Source organism: Caloenas nicobarica, chromosome 2 (genome assembly GCF_036013445.1).
Source record: "Caloenas nicobarica isolate bCalNic1 chromosome 2, bCalNic1.hap1, whole genome shotgun sequence".
In the NCBI taxonomy this organism is placed as follows: domain Eukaryota; kingdom Metazoa; phylum Chordata; class Aves; order Columbiformes; family Columbidae; genus Caloenas; species Caloenas nicobarica.
Window position 1 is genome coordinate 102134760 of NC_088246.1, and position 26931 is coordinate 102161690.

Genomic DNA, 26931 nt, shown 5'->3' on the forward strand with positions numbered 1-26931 from the left:
AACCCTCAGCATGGCTTGCAGAATTTTAGCTATGTACTTCTCACTAGCAGCGATGGTAACCTGAATCACTGTCCTTAGAATCTCCCCCTTGAGTGTCATTGTCCTTGGAAAGTTAAATGCAATGCTAAAACCCATGACAGCTAATAGAGTATTTTACAGGAGAGCAAAGCCACCAACACATTGTTTAGAAACCAAGGCCAAGGTGCAATAAGCTGCTTTTTTGGATCCAGCTGTCCTGAATGTAGCAGCTATGCATTTTTACACCAGCAGAGGATCTAGTCCTGACCTTATATTTCAGAGTTCTGTCCTCTATATGGAAGTACATAAATATACATATCATATATAAATACGGCATATGAATAATCCATACATGAATTCAAGGCGTATGTTTGTTTATTTCTTTCCCTTCCTCAAGAGCTGAATTTCTAGAGAAAAAGCTGTGGTTCAGAAGTAATTCAATTAGTTTCATCTCAACCAGCCTGACCTTTAGAATTACTCTGTACAGTAACATTTTCTCAAAGAAGTAGCACTGCAGTAAGATAAGCTCAACAGATTTGCCCTTGAGCTCATTTCATTTTCCTAGCCAAGAAACCTTTGCTTTTCTACTTGCTGAGATATGGCTCGTGTACACTGTGATATTTTGCCAAGTATTTAAACATATTCTTTTAATTAATAATTCTGCACTTGCATCTTTCAAGTAATGTAAAATTCCTGCTAATAAATATTCCTGCACATATATATATCCAAAGCTTTTATTATGAAGAGTAAAAACCAGATGCATGAATAAACCGAGCAGTTCCTAAAACTATTAAACTGAATCTTTTATTTCATGTTCTGAATGAATATCCTGCAAGGAACTCTGCATGCAACTCCACCTGCAAGAGAAAAAGCAATTCTCAGTATCATCAGTTCTGTTTTCTACTTGCTCATGAAGAGGCTAAGAGTGTCTTCTACAGCAGCTGGGCTTTAAGACGAACAAAGACCATGGTTCCAACTAATTTATTTTACTTAAAAACTAAGTGTAGCATGGAGAGCTGCTACAGATCAGATGGCACAAACTATTACTTTAAGCCACCACAACCTACTTGCTTGTCATTTTTCACTATGTTCAGCTGGCAAACACTGACGCAAAAATTACTTTGTTCATGACCTAAACTTCCTTATAGTAAGAAGAATAGACTCTTAAACTCAGCAAATATGGAGGGGTGGAAAGCTGTTTAAAATACTCTTGGGCAATTCATTTAAGACAGCCACCATATATATTGGGTGCCCTGGGCAATAACACCATTAAAGCAAGTTTGAGGCAAGGTACTCCTGAATGGAAGCGTTCAAAGTCAGGTGGGATGGGGCTTTGAGCAACCTGATCTAGTAAAAGGTGACCCTGCCCATGGCACAGGGCTGGACTAGACAGTCTTTAAAGGGCCCTTCCAAACCAAAACTTTCTATGATTTCACGAACAGGAACTGTTGTATCTCCCTGCCCTACAGCTTCCCAGGACTGAGAACCAACACAGCTTCTGCATCTCTCGTTCCTTCTGACAACCTGAAGCGAACAGCTACCAAAAGGATAAGTAGTCATCCAGGCAAAAATGACAAGTCATCTTCCCACCATCGTTAGACTCTCTGGGGACAGATGAAGCAGTGGCTGTGCTGCCATCCAGCGAGATCTGGACAGGCTAGAGAGTTGGGCGGGGAAAAATTTAATGAAATATAACAAGGGAAAATGTAGAGTCTTACATCTGGGCAGGAACAACCCCAGGTTCCAGTACAGGTTGGGGAATGACCTATTAGAGAGCAGTGTAGGGGAAAGAGACCTGGGGATCCTGGTGGACAGCAGGATGACCATGAGCCAGCACTGTGCCCTTGTGGCCAAGAAGGCCAATGGCATCCTGGGGTGTATTAGAAGGGGGGTGGTTAGTAGGTCCAGAGAGGTTCTCCTTCCCCTCTACTCTGCCCTGGTGAGACCTCATCTGGAATATTGTGTCCAGTTCTGGGCCCCTCAGTTCAAGAAGGACAGGGAACTGCTGGAGAGAGTCCAGCACAGGGCAACAAAGATGATGGAGTGGAGCACCTCCCTTATGAGGAAAGGCTGAGGGAGCTGGGTCTCTTTAGCTTGGAGAAGAGGAGACTGAGGGGTGACCTCATCAATGTTTATAAATATATAAAGGGTGGGTGTCACGAGGATGGAGCCAGGCTCTTCTCGGTGACAACCAACAGTAAGACAAGGGGTAATGGGTTCAAGCTGGAACACAAGAGGTTCCACTTAAATTTGAGAAGAAACTTCTTCTCAGTGAGGGTGACGGAACACTGGAACAGGCTGCCCAGGGAGGTTGCAGACTCTCCTTCTCTGGAGACATTCAAAACCCGCTTAGACGCCTTCCTGTGTAACCTCACCTAGGTGTTCCTGCTCTGGCAGGGGGATTGGACTAGATGATCTTTTGAGGTCCCTTCCAATCCCTAACATTCTGCGATTCTGTGATTCTGTGACATTTCAAAGGGTAAATGCTACAGGGAGACTCATCACAGTGAATCAGATACACTTTACCCTGTACGGGGAAGTGGACCAGTAGCCTTCCTGCTCAGAATTTGATGGGAAGTTCTACCCTTGAAAACCCAGGCATACTTGAGCTGCCGCTCTTTTCTCACCGAAGTCTGTCTCAGACATCTCTCTAGCATGCACACTAAATCTTCATACCTCTCAGCCACTTAGAGATATGCTTTGTGAACTTAAACATTAAAAAACAAAACCAAAAACCAAACCCCAAAACCTCCTTCATTTTAAGTCCTGTCAGGAACTAGTATATCGAGATATCTCCCTATTAAAAACAGGAGATATTTTAATAGGCAACTAGCAAATATTGTAAGATCCTCTATAGAAAATAGAAATACTTGAAGTGGCAGACATTTGGTTTTGAAACTAGAGTTTCTTCTCTAAAACAAATGGATAAACAGGGTCAATCATAATTACCCAAGAGAGGATGGCAAAACTCAAACGCTCGCCTATGGAGAGCTAGCACCTAAGTGTGACTTTTAATAATGCTGCTTGGTCAGACCGTCACGGGACAGCACATGAGCCCAAGAGGGACAGAAAGAGCATGAAATAGGAGGGAGATGCCTGCCCTACAAAGCAGAACTGTTCACCCGCAAGCAAGGAACTAATTGCTGGCTGGCAACGAGGCGCCAGATTCTGCAATTGCTCAGAGCATATAGGTACAAACTTGCCCTGAACTACCTAAATACCATGCTATTGGAAATGACCCACAGCTAAAATGTACAAAATAAAGACGTTCTGATGAGCTTTGATTGAAACTACTTTGACTTTTAAATTGCTTTGTCTTTCTATCCCACTCATTCCTTTTGGTTTCCTTTAACATCTACTTACCTGAAGGTTTTTTGCACCAGTTTAGGCGCTTTTGGATTGAGATCAGTATTCCAATCCTGTCACTACTGACTTCAAAAATCCACAGTAATTTGATCTTTACAATTTCACAATGAGGATTTAGCTGACCTGAATAACAGCAGAAGAATCTATTTACCTCTAAGTTCCACCCTAGTCAGAGAAAGACGTTTTGAGAGGAACCCTAATAAATTTATGAATAACACTGTGCGCTGCAGCTGTTTGTGATAGCAGGGATGAGACCTGATGACTTGGAAGCTGTCTTTCTAGCCTTTTGGCACTAGGTACTCTGGATTTAATTTATTTATTTAAAAGTTCTGATTCCAGGAATCCAGCTCATCCTAAACTCCTTTTCCTTGACAAAATATAGCAAAATCTGATAGTACTTAGTAACTGCCTGCCCTAACACAGGCTTTCCCTATTCTCGTCCTGTAAGTGACTCTTCCTTATCCCTGAAACATGAGGTGTGAATTTTTCAGAGGAAAAAAAAATCGCAAGCTTCTTGCTCTTATGGTGAAATGAGAACCATGAACCACTCTCAGTAAGACAGATCTGTGCATGTGCTATTTTTAGTAGGCTCTCCAAATTTCAGAGTAAACAAGACTCCCCCATACAACACAGATGAGTAACTTTGGCCAACTTAGTTGAGACGCTGAAATAATCAAAGAGCAGTAGAAGGGACCATGCAACCTATACACAAAACTCCTCAACTACCTGGGAAGGTCAGCTTGCCAGATATTACAGATATTAATTGAATCAAGAAGCATTATGGCTGCAGACAGATGTGCTCTACAGAAACAGCACCATTAGAGGTTATTCTTATGCTGTTTGCTGTTGTCCCTCTGCCAAAGGTTACAGAGTCTACATTTTGGTAAGAACTTTTCCAAAGGAGCTCTTGCTAATCTGCCACTGGAAACGACGAGCAGCTTCTGTTAAACAGGCTGCGGAAAGATGAATTCTGGATCTATTTATTTTGAACATGGATTGACCCCACAGCTCTGCTGGGAAATGGGACTATGCAATTGTTCCTTGATCCAGCCCATGCAAAGGGGCTTTGTCCTCATAACCTGTGAATTTTACCTGAAGTAGGTAAGTGAGCGCTCGGGCGATCCCTGCCGCTGGCTGCATGGGCGAGTGTTGCGTGGCAGGGCAAGCAAACCCAGGTAGGGACAGTCACCTCTGTCACCACGTCAGTTGAGCTGGATGGGTGTCCACCAGCAGGCTACAGTTCCGCTTAGAAGTGCTGCAGGGAGGTTAAACTCTCCAGACCAGCGTTTCAGTGAGTGCTTTGTTACTGAACTCTCTCTCCCTTCAATGTGGCTTTTTGACGACACGTGAAATAAAATGATGGAAACTCAGTATCACTAAGACAACTACTGCCACAAAGGATGTAACTACGCACCCTCCCTTCCACCCTCAATACAAATCTGGGTCTGCTAAGACAAAACAAAGCATCAGTACTGTGGGAAGACAAGCTCCTGATACAGAAGTACCACAATGAACACAGAATAATCAGCAGATGCACTTCACAATTCTTGCTTCAACTTAAGCAGAAATCTGTCTCCAATTTTACACTATTTTTTTTTAATCAAGCACGTAGTGCTGTTACTAGAAGTAGTTTATCACATTCTTCATTTACTTCATATTGTGCCAATAATGTACCCTAGATTATGAGAGACTGCTTTGAACTCTAAGAAATCTCAGCTGGTTTAACAAAAACATGCTGTCTGCAGTCTACACATGAAACAGGTGTTGAATAGACACAGATAAGGACCTCTAAGGGCAGTGAGGATACTGCAGAACTACATATAAAGGAACCCAGGAAAAGACAGGTAACAAATATTCACAATTCATGCAATCCTAATAGTAATGGTGAGGCTAACATATAAACACACAACTTGCAAATAAACAAGGTATTTATGAATTCTGCAAAATTATCACACCGGCTCCCTCTGTCTCTCACTTTCTCAGCCCGGGCACTGGATGGGTAGCAATGCTGGCACCCTGCTGTGCCCCTCCTGGTGATGTTTTCATAAACTCTCCTAATTTAGGGTGAGTCAGAAATATTACTGGCCTCCCACTGAAGTAGATTTGCTCACATGCCTGTGATGAAGCCTTTTCAGAAGCCAAGAATACTCTCGCATACCACAATGCCAGTTCCTAGCTTCCTGCAGAGCGCTGTATTTACTACACATCAAAGGCCCATTTCTGCTAATGCACACAAGAGAGAAACTCAAGTGTCACAATCCATTTAATCCGGCATTCATCCAGGCTGCTGCCTTTGCCCTCACCCCTGCCTGCTTGTTCCTGCCGCTCAGGATTTGCTTTGTGAACTAGTCAGTCGATGAACTATCCTGGGAAAGAAATCCTCCGTAAAAAGCTTCATTTTCAGCTGAATCAATTCCCACACCCAGTTTGCAGTGAGGCTGTGCAAACACCCATACAAGTGTGAGGGTCTGGGCAGGAAAGACAGAGCGGCGTACAGGGGAATGTGGAAATGCTCTTTTTCAGCAAGAACAATGATTTTTGCTGGCTTAAGCATGTCATAGAGCTTTATTTGTAGCACAGGAGAACATAAGGAGTCCAACAGGAACCAGGGTGTTATGGCAGTCCTTCAGCCAAAAAGCTGACTATCTATGCCCAAGGCAGTTCTGCTGCAGGTAAAAAGAGAGCAACAAGAAGGGGATGTGGTAGTATGTCAGGGCATACCAGAGGATCTCTCATTTTTCTTCCTACAGTATCAGCACATTTGCACATACGAGTCTGTATCATGATCTTCTTCCTCTGCTGAAAGCCACTGAAGAAGTTTCTCTTGTTTTAATTCTAATTTGTCTCGGATGAATGGGTGGGGAGAGAAAACCTTTCAGATGGTGCCTTGGGAGTTGTTGTTGGTTTTTTTTGTTGTTGTTGTTTTGGTTTTGGTTTTTGTTTTCTTTTTAAAATTTAATTCTGGTGTGGTGAATGCAGTTTCTCCCTTTTCTTTGAAAACACTGAGGTCAATTCACTCCTTATCGTTTAGAACTCTCGTGTTTATAAGTCTTCACCTGGATACTGGACTAATCTGCTAAATCTTTGACAAAGGCCAGTTAGTACATTCCCAGGAAAAAACATACACCGCTGATCTAAAAGTGTTCTGCTACTACTGCAAATTTTCTTCTCTACTGTACAGGTGAAATCTATTGTTCAATAAAAACTAAAACATTAATATATAGCTCATGGGATTAATTTTTTTAAACTTTCCTCCATTAAAGTCGTAGAACCTTCTCTATGGTTAAAATTAGAAACAGATAAGAAATGGCTAAGATTCAATATTCATCACAGGCAGTTCTTTTCTATTAGCTACAAGCATTTTTGTAAACACATAATTTACCGTCCAAGCATTTCAATCTTACACTGAAATGCTTTAAGGAAGATTTATAAGCAGACTTGTGCATTACAACCTACAATTCCTTTATATGTTTCAAACTATTTCCTACCATACCTCTTCACAACACAAATAACCTCTGCTTTGCTCTAAAAACAATACTTATCCTCCCGTATGCTTGTTGCTAACTATAGCAATAAAATTATATTGCTGAAATGGATATTTTAGAGATTATGAGTACCCAGATTTCTAGTAAAAATGTATTCCTTTCAAAATTTTTCTTCAAATAGTGGCTCAACTCTGGTGATCTCCTTTTAGTAATCTAGAAGCCAAACTAACATTCAAATAGCTTAAAACAAACAAACAAAAAAGCTCTAGAATGTAACTGTTAAACACAATCTAACAAAGATGCTCCATTGCCTTTTGGTGGGGAATTGAGCACCATTTAATCTCTCTTACTTCTGCAGAGAACTAATGGCTTATGAAGGAATAAAGATAAAGTACAACCAGAAGCACTACGCAAAATCAAATCAGTTAGTATCTACCTACGCGATTACACATAACAAGGTACATGATATTCAATCCCAGTAAAAAAACGTGCTTTATTTAAAGTTAGTTTTTAAATGCATACATTAGTTTAAAATGTGTCACTCTTATCATATATGCACAGAAAAATTTAGAGAAACTGTACTATTTTATGAAGTTAATTCATGATTGAGTTTAAGCTCTGAAAAGCAGGCCATGGTTTTTCCTTTAATGTGAGAACAGTAAGTAATTTTCTGCATAAAGATTTTTACTTCCATCTTACTTGCACACAACTTTTATCTAATGACTTATTACCATCAACATAGCTCTAATTAAACATAGACAACTAAGACAGCTGTAGAAAAGGGAACATCAACTTACTGTACTGCAGCTCAGGGAGATCAGAAGCTCCCAGGTCTGTAATGTTGCAGCTATCACATCCTATGCTGGACCACTCAATCACTCCCAGAGTTTTTCAGAAGTCATTTAACAGACTAGCAAATTCTGGTATGACTGACAAATATTTCATATTATGGGCTCTCTGGCCATCATTAAAGACGGATAAGAATCAGAACCTAAGTTGAAGCTAATAAGCTTTAACTGCACCGTTTGGTATTTAATAAGACCTAATTCCCATAATGGAAAAATACTAGAAATAACATTTAAAAGTTGTGGGGTTTTTTGTTTGTTTGTTTGTTTTTATATTTGTTTGTTTGTTTGGGTTTTTTGTTTGTGGGGGTTTTTTGTTTCTGGTTTGTTTTGGTTTAGTTTTTTCGGTAGTTTGTTTTTGTTGTTGTTTTTTTTTTTTTTTTTTCCCCAGTGGGGCATTTCAAGGGCCTGTTTGTGACATTTCGTTCTGTCTTGTCTGTGTTGTTTATACACATCAAACCTCAAAGTGGACGGATGGCAACCCTCTACTCTGGCAGGGGAACTCCTTCCGCCCCAGTCACTCTGCATCCCCCTGGTGGGCAGGCAGTGAAACTCTCCAGTGCCTGCTTGTTCGCTCTGTCATCAGCACTGGGCATTCCAGACCCCTGTTCTGCCTGTCTGAATTTTATAAACAAACCTTCACATCTTCCCATTTCAAACCATGTATACAAACAAATAGATCATAAGTATGTTATTCCAAATAATCTACCTCAATCATAGTCATTCCCCTAGATTTGGTGAGATACAATCTACCTGCAACCATAAAGTCAAAACTGAATCTAGATCCAGTTTTTCCCCCAAGTTGTTCAAATACAGCTCCAAAGGAGGCTGATGCATAACAACATACTGTTGTATACATTGCCTCGGCCAGAATAATGATTCTCAACAGGCTTGTTGAAGAAAACAAGAATGAAAACAAGAGTCTTGCTGAAGATGATGGGTTTGAAAAGTGAATCCAGTTTTTCAAATGGAGAAAAAAAAATGAGCTCCCCCAGGACGATGGTCCAAGATCAGTTTCTCTCATAAAAGCCCAGAATCTCTCCTTCCCCAGATACCTTGACAAATAGTTGGAGAAAACTGATAGACATTTATGGAAGAGAAATGGCTTAGAACATGAGAGTTTTTCCTGGCATCTCAATTACGTGATTAGCCTCATCTAATATTCCATAGTCTTTTGAAAAATAGGTGACCAGGCTCCCAAATATGCCCAAAATCAAGCTGCAATTCAAAGTCTCAGATCTGTGGTTTGCAGAATACACAGCCAGGTGCACCATCTACTCACACAGCTAAGATCTCTTTTAGCATTACACTTTGTAATGCTTAGGGATTTCCAATGGCCAAACAAGGCAGTGTTCTGGATTAATGCCATTTTGGAAGTGGGATCTAAGTAGCTATTTCACATTTAAGATTAAAAATAAATCAAAGGAAATTGGGTTCATAATTATAGTTCATAAAACCATATGCTTCTCTTTCTAGTAAAACATTTCAGCATATCTGTTTCCTGTACTGATTACTTCACAAAGCATTCACTGCTACCCCTTCAGAACATTCCTCATTCCCATGCAAACATCTGTACGACACTTAAAAACTGCCACAAATCAGGTTAATTTTTCCAAGACAATATCTGAAATCTGTATGATTTTCCCATAGCTAAAATACGTCACCTGGAAATCGCTATCTTTGCAGTTACTAACTAAGATGCTTTTAGTAGTAAAAACTCAGAACACTAACTCAGTAAAAACTCCTGTATTAGCCTCTCTGGGCTGTATTTTTTTACAACAGCAACTGATATCACTTGCATCCAGGATGCAAAAAGCAGCTCTTAAAAATGGATTATAGTTTTTAATAAATGGGTTCTTTAGCACCAAGATTACTGTCTCGTGTTTATTTGATGCTTCATTCTCTTCAGAAATTATATATTGATGAGAATCTGGGTCACGAAGGTATTTGAATTTCTGTGAAAGACGAGGGTGAATGAAGAAAATGAAGAGAAGTATAACCACTTCTGAAGACAAGTACCATTAGTATCTAATGTACCTTTTAAAGAGTGTAAGCATCATCACATTTCCATTCTTTTAATATGACCAAAGCGAAAGACAACAGCACAGTTATATGATCCTTTCACATAACCATGATGATACGAGATAAAGGCAGGAGCTATTTTTAAAAAAATTCCAGTATTATTATTTATAACATGCTGCAAGAATAAATTTAAAGGGGGAAGGAGGGGATCAAAATGAACGCTTACCTTATTTTTCTATATACAAAGCCAGAATGCAAAAGGTAACTTACAGGTACAGGGTTCAGATGCTAGATATTTTACAGGAATCTCTCTCTCCCATAGGATTTAGGGCTCCAAATGATTACTGAATTTTGGCTACAGAATGTGTCTGGAACTTGACAGTACCAGTGATGACCCAGATGATGCAGTCAACGCCCCACACCTTGCAGAGATTTGTGGTGTTAGGACCAATACTGCATCAAATCAAATCTTGGTGAAGAGGATTTGAAAGGGAACTATTTTAAGCTGGTATTTCCAGTGAAGGTGTGCTTTTGTTTTATGGAGACCAATAGATAGCTGCTGCAGAAAGGAGCAACCCTGCTGCTCCTTCTCTTGAGCTGTACTCATCTGATTCTACACCAAGTCTATCCAGGAAGCTGAACAGCAATATGCAACTCAGACAAAATGTTCACAAGCTAATATTTATTTTTTCTAAAAGCCAACTCCTAACTTCAGTTTCCTGATACCAGGAAATTGCCAAAGGGCATTTTAAAAAACATTTTTCTTCCAGTTATTTGCAGGCTGAGGAATGTGTCTTACCATACAAGTGTCCAGGTCCTCCAAACGTTCTATCTCTGTCAACTCCTCAACTGTGATGATAGAGCGTTTAGTTGGCTTTTCTTCAGCTAACTCAATTTCCAGTGATTCCTGCTGTGGAAGTGGTTTGCCACGTCTAGTCAAATGGTCAGCCTGGAGGCAAGGATAAAGACACGAACACATAAATCAAACTGTTAAAAAAGGCAAACCAAACCAAAACAGAAAGCTTACAAAACTTAAGCGATCACAGATCTTAGAAGACCAATTACAAAAGTAAAGCTCAGTTGTGTGTGTAAATTTTCACACAGGTTTGTTGTTGTTGGTTTTTTTAATTTTTTTTTTAATATTTTCCCCCTCTCCTCTTTTTTTCTTTTTCTTTTTTTTTTTTTTTGATGGAAAACTCCTTCTGTCACACATTCTAAAAAGGAAGGGAGAAAGTCTAACACAAAAAAAGAAAAGGAAAAGGGTCAGATAAAAAGCCATCCTACTTTTGACTTGTAATAGTATTATGGGGCTTCCTCAGCATAATTATACTGCTAATAAAGAAAATAAAGGGGTGGAAGAGAAGCTTTGTCTTAGACCTTTTTTAATTTTGTTTTGTTAAATTACACAAAGACATATATAATTTTGGCTAATATAATTTTGATAATTATTTGACGGCCAAAATGTTATCCACTGCTATTCAAAAAACACACCAGCTTTGCGAAAAACATCAGTTCTGTTTCACTGAAGAAATAGGTAGGGGTTACCATAGAAACAAAAAACTTAATCACTGATAGATCTACGTGATAAGATATTTTTATTTAAGCATCAGAGAGGAAAAACTCTACCAACAATAAAATCCTTGTTTAGACTTGCATAGCAAAAACTGTTACTAAGAATACAGAGAATGTTATATAAACCACCCTGGATTGTGCTTGGAATGGAGTGGGTTCCTGTTGTCAGGAAGATGATGAAATATTTTCCAGTTCTGCTTGTAACTAAAGAGAATATTAAATAACATCTGTTAAAAGCAAGTATTTGAAGATCAGCTGGCCCAAATCAGTTAGTCACAGAAGCTTTCAAAGAGGCAGCTAGGGAGAGCTGTAGTCCACTGCAAAACAGCATCATGACTCCCGACAACCAGTGGATTGTAGTTTTGTTAACATTCAAAAAAGGTAAACAGGTGACCTGAGTCAATTATAGCTCACTTAGTCTAGTGTCTGCTCACGACAAACAACTGGAGAGCTGCTATGGATTTATTTTTAATCACACTAAAATGGCTAGAATAATCATTAATGCTAATCATAATCACATTAGCAAATACTTGTTGTATAAGGTTTATTTTTCAAATTTGCCTCAAATGTTACTCTGTCAATGCAACATCTGTAGACATTTGTATGTGGCTGAATTAGTAGTATGTGACACTCCAATTTAAGGAGCTGGCCCAGAACTGTATCAGTGCATTTAATCTTTGGTGTATTAAGAACTAGCTGCCAGCTGCCAGATTGCAACTGTTGGTCGATGATTAACACTGACAAATTAGACAGGAGCTCCTCTATCAGAATTTTCAAGATCTGTGCTCTTCAGTGTTCTCGTCAATGCTATACTACCTGTAATAATCTGCAGCTAATAGAAATGTAGGAGAGTTAAATGGTGAAAGGGACACGTTACTAACACAGGCCAAAATGGATCACAAAGTAAATCAACTCAAATCAAATGTACAGACAACCATTCCTTAGGAACTAGGAGCACTGACAATTAGCTGTGGACACAATCCTGAAAAGCAGCAAGAGTCAAGTGTCCAAAAGCCACTAATGGGAGGGAGATCTACCAGTCCTGAAAATGAGCTACCCTTGAAACTCTGACAAAAAGAAGGAATTATTACCTCCTTGGCCAGGTAAATACAATGAGTAAAGAATATCAGGAAAAAACCTCACTATCACTCCTATATAGAGTGTTGGTTAAGACTTTGGAATAGTCTGTCTAGTTCTGGGGACCATAATTTTAAAAGAAGCTCTTAAAACAGCTGGAGAAAGTGCAGAGGATTATTATTGAAGTGACTCAAAGGCTGGAGAAAATGATTTACTGTGCAAGAGTCAGGGTATGTCCAAGTTGTGCAATACCACTGAACAGAGACAGCCCACTGCTGATGCCAGCTGAACCTGCTCCAGGACCAACTGGAGGTAATTCATGTGGCCACTCACGCAGGCTGATGCTGCTGCACAGCTCCTGAGAGCAGAGGTTGTACCTTTACACAATGCTGCTCTGTATCATGAAGACACACCCTGGAATGACCCAGTCTTCTAATTTACTTATTAAAAAAAAAAAAAAAGAGAGAGGGGAAATAAAGGAAAAAAGAGCGATTTGTTTTCTATGAATGAGGACTTTCACAGAGAAAAAAAATAAAGAGAAATATATATGTTTCCCTTATCTTGTGGGGAAAAGCAGCTGAAAAAACTCACGACTGCAGGCTGAAGCCGGAGTAATTTCAATTAGAAATGAAGAGCAATTTCAGTCAGGAAATGAACACCCACTGGCTTCTTTAAAAAAACCAAAAAAACCCCAAAAAACCAAACAGTACTGGATTATCCTTACAGAGTCCCACTGTATGACAATTAAAAATGTTTTTCTGTGGATAAACAGTTGTTTATTTCCTCTAGTCTCGATGAAGCAAGTACCATTGTAATAAATAACTGTGCCTCCAAACAGCTCAGCACCTTCAGATAACAGTGTTTCCTTTCCTATGTTTCTAATACTTTCCCTTCAAATTTGATATCTACATTTCTGAGGTAGCCTCAAGATGTACTTGTTCAGGGAACAGGGTCTCAGCAGTCCCTCCTCAACAGAATGAAATTTTACCTCTCATTTAATGAGCAACCAACGCTTATCTTCTCACCAGGACCAGTACTGGCACTGTTCTTAACTAATGACTCAATGTCACATCCTGATGGTATTTTTAGTTTTACATCCGACAATAGTGCAAATATAATAATAGGACAAATATATAATGCAGCCTCTTCCAAGGTTGTATGCTCCTTAGAGCAAAGAGGCAAGAATCCCGTGACTATATTTCAAATTATGTCAGTGATGCCAAAGAAAATAAGACCAATTTCAAAACAGAGCTGTACTAAGAAGAAACTGAACAAGTTATGAATGTAAATGGCATTGTTAAGGTACCCAGCATATTCAGATACCAACCATGCAAATACTCACCAGTTTGTGATGGCAATGGGAAAGTGCATCCAGGATTTCATCTACGACTCGGTCAGACAGGAAAGAAGCCACTGTCAGCTTTACTTCACTGTGTGAGGATTAAAAACAAGACAGAAATTTTGAATTCACGCAGGAGAATTTTGTCTTTATTACATGTTCAACAGTGTGATGATTATCCACGGTGCTGTCATCTTATTTGAAGTAAAACATTAGAGGGTGTCAGGATACATGACTGCAGGTTTCAGAAATAAACTCATGAATCACACAGTAAACACAAGAGCCTCTGTACCATATTTAACCTGCTTCTAACATTTTTCTAAGAGCTGAAATGAAAACATCTGGGTAAGAGAGCTGAATAAAAACCACATGTGAAACTCAGTACGGAATACTTCGCCACTGAGGAAAGAGAAACACGAATCTCAGATGCACGGGATTAGGACAGTGCTGCCTGTTTAACAGTACTATACTCAACTACAATCCACTAATTTCCTCAGCTCCTTTTTGTGTTTGTCTGCCAGCTGAAGGACAATGATACAGTGTTGCTTCTCCAGACTTTGCCATCACAACTTCCCTTCTTTTTTTGCTCTAGGTAACCACTTTCTGTCTCAGGAACTTCATGTCGGCCAGTACCATTACACAGACACGCATGGAACATCAACACGCCCTGTACGCTGAATTGAAGTTTCACTGGTAATTTCCTACCAAGGAAATATGTACCTTGAATTGCTCCTCTGGGGCTCCGTCTTTGGCCACAGTACTGAAGGCTCAGGCTGAGGAGGGCAGTTGATTTGCCGCTGACAGGCACGTACACCTGAGCTGCAGCCCAAAGCTCCGTCTCTCCTGCCTCTGTGGTTTCAAGGCCGACTGCTTCACTGACACTTAGAGTCATAGAACGTCCTGAGGTCGAAGGGACCCACAAGGATCATCGAGTCCAACTCCTGTCCCTGCATGTGACAACCCCACAGGTCACACCATGTGTCTGAGGCCTTGTCCAGTCTCTTCTTGAACACTGTCAGGCTTGGGGCCGTGACACCTCCCTGGGGAGCCTGTTCCAGTGTCCACCACCCTCTGGGGGAAGAACCTTTTCCTCATGTCCAACCTGAACCTCCCCTGGCACATCTTCCTGCCATTCCCTCGGGTTCTGTCACTGGTCACCAGAGAGAAGAGCTCAGCCCTGCCCCTCCTCCTCCCCTGGTGAGGAAGCTGCAGCCCCATGAGGTCTCCCCTCAGTCTCCTCTTCTCCAGGCTGAACAGACCAAGTGACTTCAGCCTCTCCTCATACGGCTTCCCCTCCAAACCCTTCACCAATTTCGTGGCCCTCCTCTGAGTTTTTATGTCTGGACTGAGTTGCATTGGATTAACAAAGCTATTTCCATCCCAGGCTAGCACTACTGCTGCAGAAAACCTGTGGAAAAAGGTAAGAAACTCCTTGGAAAGGTGATGCAAGTCACAGGAAGGCAGAATGGCGGCCAAGCCATGGTGGGAAGAGAAAGAGAGTGAAGGGATTTCCCTCAGTTATCTACATATTAATTTCAAACACTGTAAGGCAGGAACGGTGACAATGTGGCACCCTTACCCCCCTGACAGTTGCAGTTTTTCCAGGTGGAAGGGGCACTATTATTGTCTCAGGGTCAAGATTTGTTTGATAGGACTGAAGTGAAGAAAACTCCTCCCTGAACCATTTTACACACTCTGAAGGCATAACTAAAGTCTTTAACACCTTTTCCTGCCAATTTTGCTGCACTCTGCAAAACTAACTTCTAAGTCTTAGTGTTTTCTTTTGCAAAGATATTAGCATCGCAATGCAAAATGACACGCTTTTCCATCAAGCAGAGAAGATTCCTTAACAAAATGAAGGCAACTGCAAAGGTTTAAGTATGGGTCAACCACATTATACTGCATAAATATATTCTGTGTTTAATATAAAAAAATGATGCAGTAAAAGGTCAGGTAAAAGCTTTTCTTTTTTCCTTTTTTTTTTTCTTTTTTTTTTTAAGAGCGAACTAAGAGATGTTTAGGGTAACTGTTTCTGCTCCAGGTTTGCAGTTTGAATATCCAGGTTTCCATTTTTTAAGCATATCTGTCTGCTGTGCACAACTCCCACACAAACAAAAAGGTTTAAAGCAAGTGCTACAGCTACAGGACAAGACCGGCAACAGACAAAGCGCTGTTAACACTCAAAGCAAATAAGTACAATTTCCTTCTATTACAGTAATTCAGTGTTACCTGAGAACATCACTAGGTTTTTTAAAAAAAAAAAAGTATCAGTCACGAAAATGTTATTTGTGTACCATAAACCAAAACTCTTACTAAGTAAGACAGAAATGCATGCATTAGTGATCAAGTGAACATCCCTGGAGATTCCAAATATTTAAATCTCGTAAGTACACCAGATCTGTAGGACAATTTCCTTCTCTTTGAATGCCTTAATATGGTCTCTTGTGAGTCACAAAAACATTCCAAAAATCTTCTATTACACAAACACACATACACGCAACCCAAAATCCAAATTCTATACCCAATTTTGTTAGAATAGTCTTTCAAAGTACCTAATTTTATTGAGGATATCAATTCCAGATTGCTCCAAGAGGACATTTTTCACAAAAGTGCGTGGGATGGAAATCTTCTCAGTGCTAGCCTCAATCAGGTCTTCACGGATGTGAGCTTTCTTCATCACATTCGGGCAAAGGTTTTCTGCTGCATCCACCATAGACTCAAGGAGTGTCTGCAGCACAGCAAGCAAAAGCTAATGTCAGGTTTTGAGATTTTCATCACCTGGAAGATCACAGCATTATTCTGGTGCATAGCACTATCACACTTTTAGATTTGTAATTTTTACAATTTTTCTTCCTAATTTCCAATCCATTTTCCAAACCAGTTACAATATAAAAGGCATTTTACAAAAGTAAAGCTAAGAAGGAACAACGTAGTTGTTTTGCAAATTACCCACAACTGCACTTGCCTTTTCAAATATGAAACATTTACGTCTCTGTGTGTTTAATTGTCAGAACAATAAATTAGCTTCCCACGTGCAGCCACCACTGCTGCTTCTGTGTGCTACAAAAGCAGCGGATGCTCTGCTACAGCTGCCTTCGCTCTTAACTGAGCCCTGAATCAGCAATTTTCATCACTGCTCCAGACCTGCCAATCTGCAAGAGGCATCAGTATATCAAGAAAAGAGACTCATGAGAACTTGGCATATAGTACAGGGCTGGAATATGTTCAGAAGTAGCCACAAGTAGGATTTGCAGTGGACAAACTATTTTTATTCTTTTTTGATGACTGATTAAAACCCTGAATCAGGAGTAAAAAAATCATACATGCTCCGGAAACAGGATCATGTAACCTCCCAACTCCCTCAATTTTGTTTATCCTAAAATAAGGTTTCCCCTGCTCATGGTGTAAAGTCAACTTCTTCCCTCTTACACATTCTCTTAGAAAAATCTTTCATGTATACCTCAATGCTATGAAGTTATGTTATGAAATCCCTTTCAATTGCATTAGATTTATCTCCTACCTGTGTCTGTGAGAAAAGGTAATTCTGGTTTAAATCTTGTTTCACCACTTACTGGTTTCTTTTCCAAACCCCAGACGAGACTAGAAGGCTAAAAAGCCCTCACTACAGGCACAGGTGAGGGCTCACAAACCCTCACAGAATCATCTGTGTATGAACTTGTGTCACAAAAAATGCAGGAAAGCTCTGATGTACACACATAGGGATCAGGATGAGACACAGAAACACTACTAGTGCCCCACGTCACTGAAACATCTTTCCTCTAATTGCTTTCAATGTTTGTATTAAAAAAAAGTTAGGTGGGGACTACAGAAGGTATAAAAGAATCAGCTGGTCATCTGGAAAACTAAATTTTAAATTCATACTGTTTTATCTGCATGCTGATATGTACGCTGTGTACAGTAAAGTAGATTTATTTATTAACACAAAGCAGTATTTTCTGATAAGACTAGAAAAGTTAAATAGAGCTTGGATCTCTTTAAGTGCACAACTTAACGTAATTTCCTCAGTGGTGGATTTCAACTGTTGATTTCACATGACCATTATTAGATCTACAGAAACCTTTCCCCACCTCCTACTTCCATTCCAAAACCTCTCAGTGATGGAACCTCACAGTTACCTATATTGACTGTGGAGGGGCAAACATTTAACTCACAAGGCCACAAGTGCCAGTCAGCAGGCGTGCAGAAACAAACTCCTGCCCACAATCAATGACTCTTAATATTCAGGAGAAAGATAGTGAGTAAAAGGACTGGATGATGATGATGATATCTAAAGAAAAAAAATGGAATAGGTGATGGAGTCAACAAACCCTGTGTACTAAGACTGAATTTAGGAGGTAGCTCAAGCACTCCTGTCCTTACAAAACAATATTCTCTTGCCTCTTGGGCCTTTGCTGACCAAATAAAGCATCTCTGGCTTGTGTGTGTCCACAGTGACACCAGCAGAAGAGAAATGCAAGGGCCTTGCGATAATTTCTCTTCTGGCCAACTCAACTCACTCTAAGATGTTGCTTGTCCTTATTCTAACTATTCCTTCTCCCCACTTCCCTTCTATGATATTTAAAAAAATAAATAAATAAAATAAAAAAATCTTATTTGCCTGAAGAACATTCATTGACTTTACCCAATTTCCAAACACTTCTTTCTAGAATCAGACTCTGGTTGCTATGGAAGCTAAAAAAAGCCAAAACTCCACAAAGAACACATACAATGTTTTTCTGGCAACAATTACAAAAAGAATTGTACTTATGTGAGCTCCCTTATCTATCTTCATGAATAATAAACTGCATATAATGTTTTGAATTGAGCTAAACAACTGGAAAATACCCTAACTCACGTTCAACATTTTTTCCTCCACACAAAGTACACCACCATAGAACTTAAAGGAAAATCTTTCAGCCTTGAGAGTATAATTGATAAAAATGAGTGTTAGAATATAAAAAGAGCATTGTGACGTTATAGTTTCTTGTTAGGCACTTAAACTTTAACGTCACAAATATCAAAAGTAAATATAAAAGGTGGAATGGTTGAGCTAAAGTGCATTTTGCTCTAAATGTGTAAAAGCGTAAATGGAAGACCCATTCACTCAATCTCATGCCAGGAACTATAAATAACATTCTAAATGCTGAAAAGGCATTTATTTTTCCCTTCTGTAAGACTCCTCAAAATGCACAGGACTTGTTTAAGTGCATGAGCCCTGCACAAAGAACTGGCCTGACTATTCCCATCCCAATAACAGCCTAGAAGCTCCATGGGGAAGAATATTGTGGATAAATCACCTTAATGTCTGCAGAAATTAAAAAAGTGATATAGAGTCTTCACTTTATTTCATATAATGGGGAAGAGGAGGAAAATACTGAAAATTCAGCAATATTTTTCTCCTCATTAACTTCTTTATTTTGGAAAAAGTAATTAGTAATGTGGTATTATTATTGTTCTTCAATATAGTCACACTGACTAAAGCATTTTCATGTTGTTTCAACTGAAAGTTCAATCTTCGCTTTCACCTTCTTTGACAAGTTTAAATACAGCAAACACAAGCAAGGTAGCTTAGCCATAAATCTCAGCTGATCTGATTTGCCTCTGAACCATGTTCTTAAATTCATCAGCTTTCAACCAGATCCCACCAGTTGCTTAAGTTTCCCCACCTTGACTTCTCCTTGGACTGATACCTTTCACATGCTGTATGGATGACTCTTCCTTGCTTATTATACAATAATATCTAACATAATTGAAGGTAGAATTTTCTGAGCAAGAGCTGGCTGAACACACAGGTGAGAATACTTACAGATCAGTGCTATTTATTTCAAGAACTGAGGTCTGACAGGCAACTTGTGCAAAGATTTCCTGCAAAGCTGCCTGGAATAATTATTGGGGCACTCTCAATACATACAAGTTATCCAAACCAAACACTTAAAATTCTGCACGAGGTTCAGAAGTGGTGACTGGGAAAAAAATTCTGCAATGCAGTCTGCAAAGCAGCAGCTTTCACTCCAGTGGGATACCTTAACTAGTGAGGACTTTTCTCCAGGACATGAGACTTTTTAGGGTGCTTGAGAAATGCCTTTATTAAGGGCCCAAGAAGCATTGATGTCTTCCCCTTCCAGAAGATAAAATAAGATGATAATAAACAGTATGCGCTCCTTCTGCCCACTGCAAACACTAAAGCAATTTTTTTCATGCTAAATAGGCAAGTATTCAGATAATAAGGCACAAAGTTATAAGAAACCAATAATGAAAAGATAGCTTATGTACAAATATTTTGAGAGGTAAAAAAGAAGTGTGGCGTATTTGCATTTAGCAACAGAAGACATCAGATTTAGTTATTTCTGCATGTGGGAGATAGTAACAGATCTATCCACAGACCTTAAGTTGCTCATCCACGACCCTTGTGACTTCTCCAGCCATGGATTCAAGTGTCTCTTGGATTGGATTGGAGAGTGAACCATTTGCTCCTGCCCAAGAAGCTCCACCGAGGTGATACAGATTTGGTAAGAGCTGTAAAACAGAAAGAATATCTTCAGAAAGAAGGCTTAGCAATGCCTGTCTTCAAGCATGGGCAAAAAGAAGGAAATCTCTCTGCTAAACTGAAGTCTTCATAAATTAGAATTATTTTGTTGCTTTAGATATTACCTAGAGATGATCACGCTTTTTTGTTACACGCTGTTATTTTAACTCCCCAAAACTAAAAAAGCTGCAAGCACACACTGAGTTGCTCTCAGTATCACCAATATGATGGGAAAGGCTTACTGTTTTGGAGTTCTTAGCATCCCGCATAAGGCGTTCTGCAGATTTCACATCTTCCTGTACAGCATCCACACCACAGTTTCTTAAAGAGTTGAGATGATCTTGCACTTTTACACATATTCTGTCAATCATCTACTTGAACAAAAGAAACAGAAAAGATAAAACATCTATATGTTGGTCAAACTGAATTCAGTCCAGGTAGCAAATCAACAGTACCATGATGAGATTTGTAGTGACAATATAACACTCTGGAAATGCATGATCAGAGCTTGGAGGTATACCAATGCTACTGAGGGAAAGCATTATATCTCATAAAGACACCCCTAAATATTGGAAAAATAAATCACACTTTACCATTTAAAAAAAAAAAAAAAAGGCAAAAAGCTTTGGAATATTTCCCTCCAGTTACCTCCAGGATAACTACAAAGAACAACAAGTTATCCAGTTTAAGTGTTATTCTGTTTTTTGGAGCAAGTTTAATGCTGAAAATGTTGTCGATATATCTAACACTTAGCTCCAAAGGTCCCTGAATTGTTAAGACGTTCAGACAGAAAAAATAAAGCTCTGTCACTATCCATTCAACAAACACTAACAGAGATTTCTCCTGTCTAAGCCAAATGCAATTGCGCAGGCTTCTGGGTTATTCCTTCAAAATGTAAATATTCCTATTTGCAAGCAAACTATAACTATCAAAGCAGGAGTTTCCATCAGACCTTTGACAGTGGCATAAATTTAACTTAATCTGTATCTGCAACACAATTCATTCAACATGCTGCAGATACAGGGCAGGTGGTATATCTGTATCATTACAAGACAAACCGATAAGAATGTCTGACATACGGTCAGTTTTGATTAAGATATACAGGGCAGGGAGACGGAATAGTTAAAAGTCTTTATCAGCTCACACAGCATTCATTAGAACTGGCTATTTGACATTTTGAATCAACATCTGAGTACAAGTGTCATCATATACTCCAGAGTTCTAGCATCTCTTTAGCAAAGAGAACTGAAATAATTTCACAACATGCTCCTTTTTTGCTCCACATGACTTCTCCTCTTCAAAGGGTTTGGGGTGGCTTTTTTGTAGAAGTACAAAAAACTAATTAATTATTATTAGACAGTGGAAAGTCTCATTGGGACATCTGGACTAAAAAAAAAAAAAGACGACACTCTGGGAATAATAATGCAATTCCAGCATATTAACTGAAGAATCTTTTCCAGCTCTCTTTTAAAACTCTTTAAAATCCATCCTTATTGTACACAATTTAATATAGAAATGAGTAATTTTACTCTGCTTTCAAAATAACAATAAATTGCAGTTACTGAAAGCTGTTATGTGTGTGGTTGTTAGAGAAAAGCACAGCTAAAACCACTGAGCTATAAAAAGGTCTAAACTTAATTCATATGGAGATTATTAACTTGGGAAAACAGGTGGCATTGGAACAGATAAATTACTGAAATAAAATAAAATGCAGTTTTTAGTGCCAGTACATCTCCATGTACCATTTTCTCTGTTGAAAGGTTAGAGTATAATTTCAGGTTCTAGTAATAAAACTCTGTCCCATTAAATTTTAATAACACAGGTAGAAAAAGGCCACTTTGTATTGAGATTCGCCAAAAAAAAATATGCAGAGAACAGAGAGAAATTTCACTGACTCAGCTGAAGAGCAAAACAGATACTCCTCTCATTTGCTGGAGTATCCCATTAGCACAGGAACACAACTGGCACAAACAAACATGGAAGTAAATTTAAAATAAAGGCCATGACAAGTTTTATTCTGCTTACATCACCTTGTTTCAGTCATACGCTGGAGCTGTAAAACAGTCCTGAGTGGTACTGGCAAGAAATGCACTAGAATACAGAGAATGGTGAGCTGCCACAGAAAATGCTTGTAGTCCTCTCAAGAGAAAGGAAAAAAAAAACCAAAAACAAAACCCCAAAAAACCCATGGCATTTAGCAAACCTGGTAGTGGTGTAGTCTGTTGACAAAACAGACAAGCTTTCCAGCTTCAAGTGATATTTTGGGCTGTGTTAGACAGAAAAGCCTTTTCAGCTGTCCAGACTATAAAGAGCACGGAAAACTTCCACCTTCCTTTGCTCTGTCCCTTTCAGTAAACCTTCTCATGACACTCACAGCTCTGAAGGTTTAAGGTTGATTATGACTTTCTCTCTCTCAGGCTATTTGCTCAGGTGGTATCCAAGGGTATGTACACAGGGTTGCTCGGTGCTAGGCAGAGAGACTGAACTGACTCAGACACCAGAAGCAGCATCACTGCACGATGATGCTTGTCGCACTGATGGGAGTCTACTGAAAAGTCGGGGTCCCCAGCATCAATGAACTAAACTGTTCCAGTTCCACAGTATTTCACTCAGAAATAGCTCAGGTCTTCCTATACATAAGACCTCCCTCTTCCAAAAGCTTTTTTTCCTTCCAAAAATACTATCATCGACAATTATTATTTCGTGGGACACCAAGTATCACCCACGAAGAACACCCTGCTTTAAGGTACTCTGACAGAATGAGAGACAACTCTGTCCCTAGGCAGATTTTAGACACCAAGAGCTACCAGTAAGGAGGAAGGTTCCCACCTGCTGAGTGGTACTCGTGACAATGCCTTGCTGCAGCCGGTACGCTTGCTCCTGTAGGTATTTTCTGGTCTCGTGATTACGAAGCAAGTAGTTTTCTATCTAAAAAAGAAAGTCAGGTTAGGAAACCGATTTCACTCTCTGAACTGTAACTTGCTTTCAATTTCACTGCCATATCAGAAACAGGGACAGGAAAGATTGCCTAAGTATAATTTTGTTTGTTATCTGCCAATCCCACTCTGTATGTCCCAATGCTTAATAATCACATTGGCAAATATTCATTCACTCACTGACTAGTGAAAGTGCTTTTGCCAGTGCTTTCTGAATTAGTCTTCTATTTGGAACTATTTAGTAAGTTATGCTGACAAAGGAGTAGATCCCAGGTCTGAAAAATATTTAAAGGGAGTCTATTCATAAAGTGTTGTAAAGACTACGATGACACAAGACAGTCGATTCATTTCTCTTAGATGCATTTGGTCTGCCGCAAAGAGATGGATTTAAAAAGCAGTATGGTCTGGGGAGAAGATAAAATACCTAGAAGTGCCTGACTGAAGCAGGAGCCTCAGTGTAAAGGTTACTTAAGGTGAAGTAGTACCTGAGAGCTGCTCCAAGACAAGCAATTCCTACCCACAGCTGCTGGTCCCAGACATCACAACTGTCACCAGCAATGAACACATACCATCAGCCAGCTTAATGGCACATAGAGTAACTCCCCTAATCTGGCTCTGTCAAATTCAGTCCAGCCCAAAATACTCTGCTAGTAAGTTGCTTAAGGTCCATCCATGGTGATGGATCTGGTCTGAAAGGAAGAGAAGGGAAAAGGACGGGAGGAGTGACCAGTCGGTTGTGACGCAGAGACTAACAGGGACTGACTGTAACCTCTTCACGTACATCAGCGGCAAGAACTGGAAGAGCCTGACCGTGCCCCACAGTAATACGGGGTTTATGCGGTTTGCCCACACTGTGAAGTGTGCTGTAGAGACGCCAGAGCTGGAGAGGTTAGCTACCATGTCCATCTGGTGCTGGACCAGGGCCAGCAGCACTCTCGTTGTACCCAAGCTGTGGTGCGCTGAAGCTTGGGGACCCTCCTGAGACATCAGTCAGTCAGTTCAGGTGTCCCTGTGCTGGGAACGACAGCTCAGCCTGTGCGGGCAGGCGTTCCTGCCTCCGTGGCGTTAGCTCTGTTCCCAGCACCCTTCCAGAGACTGCTACCTCTTTTTGGAGAGAACTTCCTCATGTCGTGTAAAGAAAGCCTGAACCACACATGTTAAAAGAAACCCGGGGCCAAACGGTTTCACAGCAACTTTGAAATGAATAAAAGAAAATGCTCTTTGTACATAATGACTACTTAACATGTAGAATTTAAATCCCTGTGGCCAGAAGCTTCATGATATCTTTTTCAAAGATGCACCTATCATTCCAGATATGAACCTATTTACAATTTTATTAAACAAGATATAAGAAATATGTCCATCCCCTGTGATTCAGATTTTTTAAAGCCGAATTTAGACCATTTTCATGCATCAAAGAAAAAGGCACTAACTACCAGCACTTTTCCCTGTGAGAATCACTTTACTGAAAACTTCTTTACTAATAAGGATCATAGACACTTGCTTTTTAATCACAGTTATCTGCAAGAACTATTTATAAGATTTTTATTACCTTAGCCAGGCTGAAGGAAAACTGTTCATTAAAGACATGTGTATGCTTTCTGATTGAGCAGGAGGCTCATTTAAATGGAGCACACAAGATTTACTATATTAAAACTCAGATGGGAGTTTTGTAACTCATGCAAGTGGAACAGCTGCAGATACTGTCAACACCTCTTCATCCAAAAGAATATGTTGGTGCAGTTGTTTATTTAGGGTAATACGGTGCGTGAATTTTATATGTACAATATAAACCACAGGCTTTAAATGATTTTATTCTCCTCCAAATTAAAGAGCATCTTTTGTCTTTTATAGTGCTGACTGCACTTTTTATGCCAAAACCAAAAGCGTGTCCTAATAATGTTATGCATACGGAAATACACACAAGCAGATATGTAGCAAACACGCCAGTTTCTAACTCTCCCTTCCGTAGTCCTGCATACAGCAAGACAAGGTCCAGCGTGCAGTGATTTAGCCATGACTTTTTGATACTAAACCATTGTATTCCATCATTCTTCATTCTAACCATTCTTTGGAACAAAAAGCCTTACATGCTCTTGCAGAACTCGACTACCACGCATATGTCCATGCAAATCAAACGATCAATGAATCTAGCCTAGAATTCTTATTCAGCCAAGCATGAAATCACAGCCACTTAAAATTATTGCTTTATATTTAGTGATTTTATTTCTGTACATTGGCGGTATATGCAATACCTTTTGCAGCGCTTCTTCTGTTTTCTCGGGGTTTGTTTTGAGTGCTTGGGAAGCATCGTTCATCGGTATAGGCATGAATCTCAAAGTATAATTCCTAAAGAAAAATTTTTAAAAAGGCTTTTTAAAAACAAAAATTAACATAATTACTGTACCTCTTTATGAATAAACTAGAAGGGAGAAATACGATGCATCTAGCCTGTCTGTGGAAGATGCTACGAATGTATTTTTCACATTTGTAAGCGGACTAACTGGAAACATGCATGTTCCTTTTTGCTGCTAATTCTTCTTTGACACTAGATAGAGGCAGAGATTTTAAAAAGTACAAACTGCAGTTAAGTGGCCAGTGCCCAGTGGCTGCCAATTAAAGGCCTACTTGTCCTCCATACCTTTGTGTACAGTGTTGGATGACTTTCTCCTATATCAAAACAGAACAGGGACTGTCGGTGCCTGCTTGCAATTCTATCAGATCTAAGTCTAAATGGAAATATTCAGTAACATATAGATAGTGACTAACAGACTGAGTTTTGAAAATTTAGTATTTAATAGCTTCTTTTGTTTACAATAATTTGAAGACACTTGCTGAATTTTTAATAGAAGCTGACAAAACAAGCGCAGCATCTCCACATTATTTTATGCAAACGAATTGTCACCTGTATTTTACTTATTTGCTTGGAAAATATTTTCATAGCTTTGTCCATCTGCTGAGATATAGGAATAAAGATAGGGTTTTGGTCTTGAGTCAAAATTGTATTTAAACTCTGAGAACATAACTTGGCAAGCGTGACACAGTTAAACCTAAAATGCTGCACGTAGTGGGGTATGTCCACACACCTTCAGATATGTAAGGCAAAAATATCAGGAAGTTCTTAAAACCTGGAAAGGAAATTATTGTGCCTATGTTCAATTAGCCTTAATTTCTTGCAAACATCTCTTCCTCCTCCTTTGGCTGTCTGCAAATGTCCCACTAGCCGTCCGTTCCTATTCCATCCAGAACTTCACAAATATGGTTGCAACCATCCATTTTTGAAGACCTTAAAGCTGAAAGTTTCAACTGAATCAACTCCTTTGACTTCAGTGGACCAATTCCTCACTAAATGCACTGACTCCTACAGCGGACACCTTAGCTACTGTGAAACTCCAAGGTTCTTTCACCTCCTCTCCCACCAGTTCCTTAGCCACACGAAACACCACTCTCTGAAGGACCGTGGTCTTGTGAACTACCAAACATACTGATTCCTCATTGATACTGGCCAACGTTTTATCTTAAGTGATAACGAAAGACTTCTATGTTTCTTCCCCAACATAAACATGCCGATGTATAGCTGTCAGTGGCAGGCAGTTACTCATGCGGAGTCAGCAAGGTGCCTGTCCTTCCATGGTGTCCAGCTGCATCACAGCCAGAAAATGTAACTTTTCTTTCTAGTTGTCTTGTCCTTCCTTCAAAAGAACTGTGCAAACTGTAGAGACTCTCTTATGTGTCCTCATGTAAT

The 26931-nt window shown here is 39.6% G+C and overlaps 1 protein-coding gene across 4 annotated transcripts in view; it reads right to left on the bottom strand.

Annotated features, from left to right (window-relative positions):
• CARMIL1 (capping protein regulator and myosin 1 linker 1) overlaps positions 1–26931 on the bottom strand; it is a 197683-nt gene that overhangs the window by 32265 nt on the left and 138487 nt on the right. For all 4 annotated transcript variants that reach the window (XM_065629473.1, XM_065629472.1, XM_065629470.1 and 1 more), the window contains 7 exons: positions 25442–25535; positions 23080–23178; positions 20493–20621; positions 20109–20240; positions 16277–16452; positions 13728–13815; positions 10536–10685 (listed from right to left, as the gene is read on the bottom strand). In XM_065629473.1, coding sequence (XP_065485545.1) covers positions 10536–10685; positions 13728–13815; positions 16277–16452; positions 20109–20240; positions 20493–20621; positions 23080–23178; positions 25442–25535 — 868 coding nt within the window. The remainder of the gene's footprint in view (positions 1–10535; positions 10686–13727; positions 13816–16276; positions 16453–20108; positions 20241–20492; positions 20622–23079; positions 23179–25441; positions 25536–26931) is intronic.